Source organism: Terrapene carolina, unplaced genomic scaffold (genome assembly GCF_002925995.2).
Source record: "Terrapene carolina triunguis isolate 2854851 unplaced genomic scaffold, T_m_triunguis-2.0 Scaffold103, whole genome shotgun sequence".
Classification (NCBI taxonomy): domain Eukaryota; kingdom Metazoa; phylum Chordata; order Testudines; family Emydidae; genus Terrapene; species Terrapene triunguis.
Genome location: NW_020664454.1, coordinates 4,454,530 through 4,463,917, shown reverse-complemented (window position 1 = coordinate 4,463,917; position 9,388 = coordinate 4,454,530). Strand labels below are relative to the sequence as shown.

General features: G+C 45.1%; 1 protein-coding gene across 5 annotated transcripts in view; it reads right to left on the bottom strand.

Annotated features, from left to right (window-relative positions):
- Positions 1-9,357, bottom strand: part of LOC113405073 (origin recognition complex subunit 1-like) — a 34,604-nt gene extending 25,247 nt beyond the window's left edge. For 3 of the 5 annotated variants that reach the window (XM_026651844.1, XM_026651848.1, XM_026651845.1), the window contains exons 1-2: positions 9,125-9,357; positions 3,477-3,604 (exon numbers count right to left, since the gene is read on the bottom strand). In XM_026651844.1, coding sequence (XP_026507629.1) covers positions 3,477-3,604; positions 9,125-9,357 — 361 coding nt within the window. Of the gene's footprint in view, positions 1-3,476; positions 3,605-4,377; positions 4,472-9,124 lie in introns of all 5 variants that reach the window. The other 2 variants (XM_026651847.1, XM_026651849.1) reach the window with 1 other exon arrangement.
- Between the last annotated feature and the right edge of the window lie 31 nt (positions 9,358-9,388).

Below are 9,388 nucleotides of genomic sequence, written 5' to 3'. Positions count from 1 at the left end.
GGGCTACAACCCACTTCTTCGGATGCATCCGAAGAAGTGGGTTGTAGCCCACGAAAGCTTATGCTCTAATAAACTTGTTAGTCTCTAAGGTGCCACAAGTACTCCTGTTCTTTTTACTTGGTCTTATTAGTGCTACAATAATCTAGAATCCCATATATTGAGTTTGTCACCACTGTAGAAATTGAAGGGAAAAACATTGTCATATTGAAACACCTAGCAAATTACCATTAGTCAGTGGTTTTCATCCATACTATAGACCACAAAATACTTTGGGTAAGCATTATCAGCTCTATTTTATAACAAATGGAGTTACTGGAGCACAGCAGGTAAATGCATAAACCATGCATATTCAAATTACCCAAATGTCACAGTTATTTAGAAATATGCATTATTTCTATTTAATAAATACAGTTAGGATTCTGGATTAAGTCCCCCTAAAATGTGCATCTGGCTGTCAGTGTAACAGTACTCAGGGAAGGGGAAAAAAACTGGTATACTTTAAGAGGAAGAATGGAGTGCAATCCACTGGGCAGGTCTATACCACTGAAACATATTTAAAGGGACATAGTCAACTTGAAATATACCCAATAAAAAGAATAAGTAAGTAGTAGTTGCAGATACCACACCTGTGTTGAGTTCCCCAGCCAATTTCTGTGGTTTAGTCAAATCTTCCCATTTTTAATTACTTTTCTATCCCTTGTTGCAGGGTCAAAGGCTTGAACAAACAATGGGGGAAAAACTGACCACTCAGGAGAAAATAGTGAAACTGACTATACACAAAGTACACCTCTACCCTGATACAACGCTGTCTTCGGGAGCCAAAAAAATCTTACCGTGTTATAGGTGAAACCGCGTTATATCGAACTTGCTTTGATCCGCTGGAGTGTGCAGCCCCCCCCCGGAGCACTGCTTTACCGCGTTATATCCGAATTTGTGTTATATCGGGTCTAAAAACTTCAGGTCACAATCAGTGAAAGGATATAAATCTAAATGGATTACTGGTCTATTTCAGTATGGCAATTCTTATGTGTCTATTCTACTGTGAAACTGATAGGCCTACACATAAAAATTGAAACCCAAATTTGTGATTTTAGGAGGAAAAGCCTTTTTTACTGTGAGTTAAAGTCTAACCTTTCTCCCAGAGAGAGAGAGAGAGAGAGAGAGAGAGAGAGTGTGTGTCAAAAAAATGCTGTTTAAAATTGACCTGCTGTTGAGTACCAAAATATAAAGAAGTTAAAAGCATCTTTCTGTAAAACACAAACCCTCCCTCTCTGGGCACGGCTGAATGAACATCTGATTGGTGTATTTCTATGATTTCAGTTCCAATTTTTTTCTAGCTTTGTAATTTAAGTTATTTTTGTACTAGGAGTTTAGGATGGTTGGGATAATGTCTGTGGACTATGACCTCAAATGTCCCAAAATACTTATTAACCTGACTGACTGACGGTATATTTTTGGACCTGTGGACTTTCTGAGCCCAAAGTTACAGGGATGGGGAAGTTCTTCATTTGCATGAAGGTGACCTAATCAGAACCCACTGGGTGATGCCAGTGATGTCGGGAGTGCCCCATTTTGATTCATTAAGAAGCTCCTGAGAAGGTTTCCAAAAAGGAGGAACCAACTACACCACCATGTTCAAAAATTGAATGAAAGGAAGAAGTCTCGTTACTAGTCTCTAGCTATGCAATGCCACATGCCTTACAAATAAGTTGTGACACTGGCAAACCAGCTAGCCTGTGTATGACCCATAACAACTTAACAAGAGGCATTACAATTGTATCAGGACAATTCACTTGTTTGTGAATATCAAAGAGATGTACTAGACCAGCAATCACTAACCCATTCATTTGTAGTAATAGAAATCACGGGTAGATGCTAAATGTGTTTGTGTACCTATACCGTTAGAAGTTTGCCAAATTAGATTTTAGTTATTAAATCTTTTCCATGTCTTAATTACCTTACATTATGTATGCAACTGTGTTCAGTTAACCTTAAGATCAAAGATGTGAGACACTGCAGGAAATTAATAATATTATCTAATTGTCTTCATCTTATCTATCCTTGTTATAATGAATGACCGGCTGTTGCCTTATAGTGTAACTGGATTACCTGGGTATGCATAGGAAATTGAATGTTAACTTCAAAGTGGTGGGTCAGTGTGTCCTCAACAAAGAAGAATCCTCAGTCACATGCTGTGCTCAAAACACTTGACAGCCTGCTCCAGCTATAAAAATGAAACCTCGGGCCTGGACCTGCATCTCTAGTCTGCTGAACTTTAAACAGGGGAAGTTTAAGCCACGGGATTGAGATCTTGCAAGTACTTATTTGGAATACCCTGGAAAATGCATGGAAAGACTCTAGCAGACTTTACATTTAAAGCTGCATTTGTATTCTAATCTTTTGGGATGATTCCAGAGAGACTTTTGCAAGCCAGCAGATTCATCCATCACTGCCACAAATCGGATATAAGGACCTTGCAGGCATTTGTAATGTATATAATCTTTTAACTATTCAATAACTCTTCTTTTCTTTTATTAATAAATCTTAAGATAGTTAACTAAGGATTGGCTAATAGCATGATGTTTGGGTAAGAGCTGAGATACATATTCACCTAGGGATAAGTGTCTGATCCTTTGGGATTAGTAGAACCTCACATGTGGTGAATTGGTTTTCAGTAACCTCTCACTGTATTAGACCTGTTTGGCTAGATGGGAGCCAAGGGCTGGAATGCCTAAAGGGGGCTGTGTTTGGCTTCTTGATAACCTGTATGTTGCTGCAGGAGTTCTTTTGATACTGGTTTGGTGACTCTAATTATAGAATAAACCTCCAGTTTTTGGGGATTGTCTGCCTGTTTCTTGCAGTCTGCCCTGAGTGTGGCATTTTGTATGGCCTATCCCAGGCATCCAGTCTCAAAGACCTATGCTACCTCCACCCTTCTGGCTGGCCACCAAAGCGTAGGAGTCCAACATGCAACATCTAAGATTTGACATCTATATCCTCATTGTCTAAATGACCACAAATGCATATATTTCATCGGTTATGAACTGTGTACTTAATCCTGAGAAATGTTATTTCCACCTAAATTTGTCATTGAATTATTATATGTAACAAGATGTCCCATCCTGAGTTATATTGGAATGTTTTATTATATCTATGCTGGGGTGAGGAGAGAGAGATCACCTATCACTTAACCACCAATAATTTTGGAAAGCTGTCAATTGAAACGATGGTGTTTTTGTTTTAAATGACATAGTGCCAGTATACAACTCAGGATCTGACTTACAATGTAGCTTTGGGCAAGTCATTTAGCTTCTCTCTGCCTCAATATCCCTCATCCAACCTTCAATATATAAATAAAATAGATGTAATACCTATTTCACAGTGGTGAAGAAGTTTACTTAGTGTTTGTAAAGTGGCTTAAGATCCCCAGATAGAAGGCACGATGGAACTATTATAATGAAAATACTTGCTCTTACCATCTTCATATAGTTTCAGGAGTTTTGCCACAAAAGGTTGATCCGCATTCTCCCCTTCTACTAAAACAAATTCTCCAAGTTGTATACACATTTCTGTTAGACTTCTTTCTGATTTAATCGAGATCCCCCTAGAAAATGGAGGCACATATAGATTAAAGAATATGACATGAATTTGTTACAGATCAGAGACTGTCAGGTTAACAGTCAGATAGATTTGGGTCTTTTTCCCTCCCTCTTGCCAGATCTCCTTGCAAAGTCCATGCATATGTCTCCTCCTCAAATGCTTCAATTCTCTTCACCCATAATAGCAACTAACGTCGGTAGGTCAGAATACATGAGTAACCTGACAGCCAGCTAGCTTGCATGCAAGCCATGGAGTTACGTCAGTGATGCTACCAAGGAATTATCAGAAACATAAGCCCACCCCCCCCACACCCTTTTTTTTTTTTTAAAGAGTCACAGACTTACATTTTTATAACCACTTTTATCCCAAAGAATCCAAAGTGCTTTACAAACTCAAGATCACACCACAAGAGTCACTTACCTCCATCAGTGAAATGCAAAAAACACAACAGCACAGAGCAACCCTATATAACTGTTTAGATTGGAGTGTTGAATATCTTATCCAGTTGCCCAGATGTCTAATTTACAATGCAAGAGCTTTGTGGCCAGAGTCTTGTTTGATGTTTACAATATCATACACACCAATAGCACTGAGCCTTATTTGACGGTTTTCATAAGATATTGCTTATGCTTATTCCAACCCTGCTACATATACCTGACACAAGTGCTAGTAATGCAGGTAATTGTTACTACAGCACTTTCGTCCATGATTACTCCCTAAAAAAATGGCATGTTTCTTTAGGGGTCTCTGTCTCAGCCTAAAATAAATATTATTTACCTATATTGAAAGGTCTTCAATTGCTGGTCTGAGCTCTTTGCTCTTCCAACCCATGAGTAGATGCGCTTGCACTGCTGTCTTGTGTTCATGATTTCTGTGGCGAGATTTTAAAAAGTATCAAATTAATTTTGCTGGTGAATGCAAGTAGTGTTGTCTAGTGACCAAAGCAACAGACTGGAGTCAGTATTCCCGGATTCTTAATTCCTAGCTCTGCCATTGATTCACTGATGAGGGCTTGTCTACATTACTGGCTGGATCAACGGGCAGCGATCGATCCAGCGGGGGTCGATTTATTGCGTCTAATCTAGATGCGATAGATCTACCGCCAAGCACTCTCCCGTCGACTCCGATACTCCACCAGGGTGAGAGGCGCAGGCGGAGTCGACGGGAGAGCGTCAGCCGTCAACTTACCACAGTGAAGACACCACGGTAAGTAGATCTAAGTACGTCGACTTCAGCTACGTTAGTCACATAGCTGAAGTTGCGCAACTTAGATCGATCCCCCCCAAGTGTAGACCAGGCCTGAGTTATCTTGGGCAAATCACTGGACCTCTCTGTGCCTAAGTTTCTCCAGCTGTCAAATGAAATTATTACACATTTCAGAGGTGTTAAGAGAATTAGAAAAAATATTTGAACTGGGTGGCTAAAATTAAGCACCTGGATAAAGAGGTCTGGTTTTAAAAAGTGCTGAGCTTCCAGTGATTTCCATGGGACAAAGTGCTTAGCACCTTTGCAAAAAAAATCAAGCCTCTTATTAGGGTGCCTAACTTTAGGCCCTAAGTTTAAACATTTTGTCCTTAACATTTTATAAAGCACTCTGAGCACTCAAGTGAAAGGCATTTTGAAAGTGCCATTTATTTATTTTACAGCCCAGTATTTTATGTAGTAGGGCTCAATACCCATGTGGTAAAATTGTAGAACCACGTGATAACTGCACCTGAGAGTGCCCAACTTGGACTCTGCCCACTAACGCATCTCCACCAGGACTACTTCTAACATTCAAAACCTCTGAGCCACTCAAACAAATCCTAATGTGTGATTTCTCCTCTCTTATTATACTGGTTCAAGATTCAGAACCAGTAATAGTCATTTCTGTACCCAACAGTAGAACACAAAGTGGGAAAAACTCTCCTTTCCCCGCACCAGCAATGCTCTACTGAAAACTCGCAGCCTCTCTGGTACTGGAAAGAGAAAGGATGCAGAGATTTTTAATAGACTGTCCTTGGACCCTGCACTGTGGCCTCCATTTTTCATATCAGCACCTGGCTAACAATGATCTGATAAATATGAAGCATCCTTGTAGCTGCTGGAAATGAGATGTATGTGTTTGCCTTTTCACCCCTCTCCAAAGTCACTGCCAGGATTGAAGGTCCTTCTTCTGTCTTTCACCAAGATCCTCCTGACTGTTGCAGGCAGGCAGTGAGATAAGGTCCATCTAGTCCTCCTGAACTCCATTTTCTATATCTTCCTCCCCCACAAATAACTCCGATGCCTGCTTCTGCTGATGGCTCAGCTTTTTCCCCAAGAGCAGTAGAAAAACCACATGATTATTTATGGACTTGCTGCTGCCCAATTAGTCCTTGATAGCAGCAAAGAGAACAAACATAAATCTAGTCAATTTCAAAAGAGTTTAAAACAGTATTACCATGGCCTGAGAACCATCACAATTTATGCTTTTTACAACCACATTAGACTGTAAGCGCTTCCTGTCTGGGACCTGTCTCCCTATATTTGTACAGCATCTAGGACAATGGACCCATTTGAAATGTTTTTTTTCCGTCACTGTGTCAAAGACCCACACAAACAAGAGGAAAATGAAATTTATACAAAAACAGCTGCCAGGCCAGAAGGGCCCATCTGATTATCTCGTGGCCACTGAACCACACACATTTACCCATGTATTGAATCCAATAACCAGGATTAAACTACAGTATTACAACCCTCAGAATACCAAACTATTGTGTGCCACATGCAAAGAACAGGAGAGACCGAGGTGCACCCGTGCCCAAGACTCCTGCAATGGCAAAGAACTGATTTGCTGAGATATACCCAGAGCCCTGAAAAGAATATTTTTTTTCTCTAGTCTGTTACAAACAAGACTTAAGATTACTGTAACTATAGAAGATAAAACATTTTCAGACTCATCCCTTCAAACTGCAGAAATTGATGGTGTGGGTCCACCAACCACCAGAAATTGATATATGTAAAGTCTTCTGTTCAAGAAAGGCTGGTTTTGGTCCAGATCCCACAATTTGCTGCACCCATGCAGACTAAAGTAACAGTAAAATCTTTTCAAACACAAGAAGATTTTTAAAGTCGTTTTTTTTCTGAAATACACTATTCACAGAACCCTTACAGCATGGTGCACTTAAAGATTTTATTTACACCCAAGGTCTGTAATCCATAACCATCACCCCCAGGTTATTTAGGGTATAGCTACACTATAAGTGCTGCTGCAGCTACACCACTGTAGCGTAGAAACTTACTACAGCAACGGAAGGGTTTTCTTCCTGTAGTTGTAATAAATCCACCATCCTGAGAGACAGTGGCTAGGTTCTTCAGTCAACATACTGGTGTTTTCAGTGGGGGTTAGGTCAACCTAATTACCTTGCATAGGGTCATAGGCGTGTGCAGCCCATTTCATTAGGGTGTGCACCCAGGGAGCCCCGCTCTAGCCCTGCCCCCACCCACTCCCTCCTACTTCCTGCCCCCTGACTTCCCCGCTCAGAACCCCCAACCCCCCCTGCTCCTTGTCCCCTGACTACCCCCTCCTGGGACCCCTGCCCCTAACTGCCCCCCAGGACCCCACCCCCTATCTAAGCCTCCCTGCTCCTTGTCCCCTGACTGCCCCCCTAGGACCTTACCCCCTACCTGTCCCCTGACTGCCCCGACCCTTATCCACACCCCCGCCCCCAGACAGACCCCCGGGACTCCCACGCCTATCCAACCACTCCCCGCCCCCTGACAGGACCCCCAGAACTCCTGACCCATACAATCCCCCCTGCTCCCTGCCTCCCCCAACCCCTCTCCACACCCCTGCCTCCTGACAGCCCCCCCCCAGAATTCCTGACTCATCCAACCCCCCACAGCTCCTTGTCCCCTGACCACCCCCTCCAGAGCCCCCCCCCCCCTACCTGCCCCCCAGGACCCTCCCCCCTCCCCAACCCCCCCTGCTCCCTGTCCCCTGACTGCCCCCACCCCTTATCCAACCCCCCCTGGCCCCAGACCCCTTACCATGAGATGAGGCTCCTCGCCTCCCCACGGAGCCAAACACTGCCCCGCGGGAGTGCACAACCCCGGCCCCCAGAGCACTGCGTGCGCAGCAGCATGGCTCCAGGGGAGGGGGGAGTGTGTCTGCTTCCCTGCGGAGCCAAACACTGCCCCGCGGGAGCGCGCAGCCCCGGCCACCGGAGCGTTGCGCGCGTGGCGGCATGGCTCCGGGGAGAGGGGGGCCATTTGCCCACCCCTGCATTAGGGTGTGCCTGGGCACACCCAGCACACCCCGTGCGCACGCCTATGCATAGGGTGTGAAATTTTTCACAGCCCTGAATGAGGTAGCTAGGTCAACCTAAGATTTTGAGATGTCAGATTTATGCAAGACATGAAAAAACACCAGAAAGGGCTCCAGCCTAGGTTAGGCTTGAGGCTTGTCTACATGAAAATTTAGGCCTTGTCTACACTTAAAATTTATATCTATATAGCTACGTCTCTCGGAGGCATGAAAAATTCACACCCCAGTGTTGTAGCTATGTCGACCTATCCCCCAGCATAGCAGCTAGATCACGAAAGAACGCTTCTATCAACTAGCTACCACCATTTGGGGAGGTGGACTACTTACAGCGATGGAAAAAACCCTTCCATCACTGCAGGGAGTCTCAATTCTATGGCATTATAGGGCATTACAAGGCTTAAATTCAGGTGTGTGGGACAGGGGTCTTGGGGCTTTAGCGGGGGGGGAGGGGAGAGGAGGGAAGAGTTCTGGTAAATATTTTCAAACCCATGGCAGAAGCCCAGATGCACCCCCCTATTCCCTCTCCCAGCGAGGCTAAAGCCATAAGATCCCAGCCCCTGGAGCCCCAAATATGGGCAGGGGTGTGCGGGGCTCCAGGAAATAATCTCAGAGAGTTTAAACCCTGGCATAGTAAATGTACCATTGTAGTGCCCATAGTATCTATGCTGGGGTGAGGGAAGAGATCAGCTACCACTTAACCACCACCAATTTTGGAAAGCTGTCAATCGACTCGACATGGCCTTAGTTTGCAGCAAACTGGGGTGCAAATCTAGCCAACCCTGCCCTAAGTGTCCACATGGAGATCAGTTCCTTAATGCGCTTTGATCTCTGCCCTGCCTTGAAACTGGAGTAGATTGAAGTGCACTAGGGAACTTTTGCTGCACAGCAGCACGGTCCACATGGACACGTAGGGCACAGCGGGTTAGAGTTACACCCCAGCTGGCTGTAAACTCAACGCTTGCCTAGACAAGGGTTGGTCCTCCCTGGAAAATTAATCCAGATTAAGGGTGGGCGTGAATTTAAAGCACCGTAATTCTAGAGTAACGCTACGTGTAGACAAGGCCAAAGTCGCAGTTGCTGTCTACTAAGCCAAGGCATCAAGGAGGTGGCAGACACGGGTGGGTCACTGCCCCCATCACTGAGCCCCCCAGGCAGAGGCTCCCTGGGGACCCTACAGCTGAGAGAAACAAAGGGAGGGAGGAAGCCGAAGCAGCGCTCCGCGGGGCTTCTACCTACCAACCGCCACCGCGGAGAGAGGTCAACAAGCCGGGCCTGCTCTGGCCGCTCCCAGGGCTCTCCCCCGAGCCTTCCTGCAACGGCGCCCCCGCTCCTCGCCTGCTCAGCCCCAGGCCGGCGCGGTGGCTCGTGACGACCGAGGCGCAGGCTCCGAGCGACAGGCTAGAATTTCGCGCCAAAGCCAGCTGCAAGCTCCGCCCACCCCGCGCGCGGGGAGACCACGCTGCCGCCATCTTGGCTCCGGGCGCAATGAAGCCCCTCGCG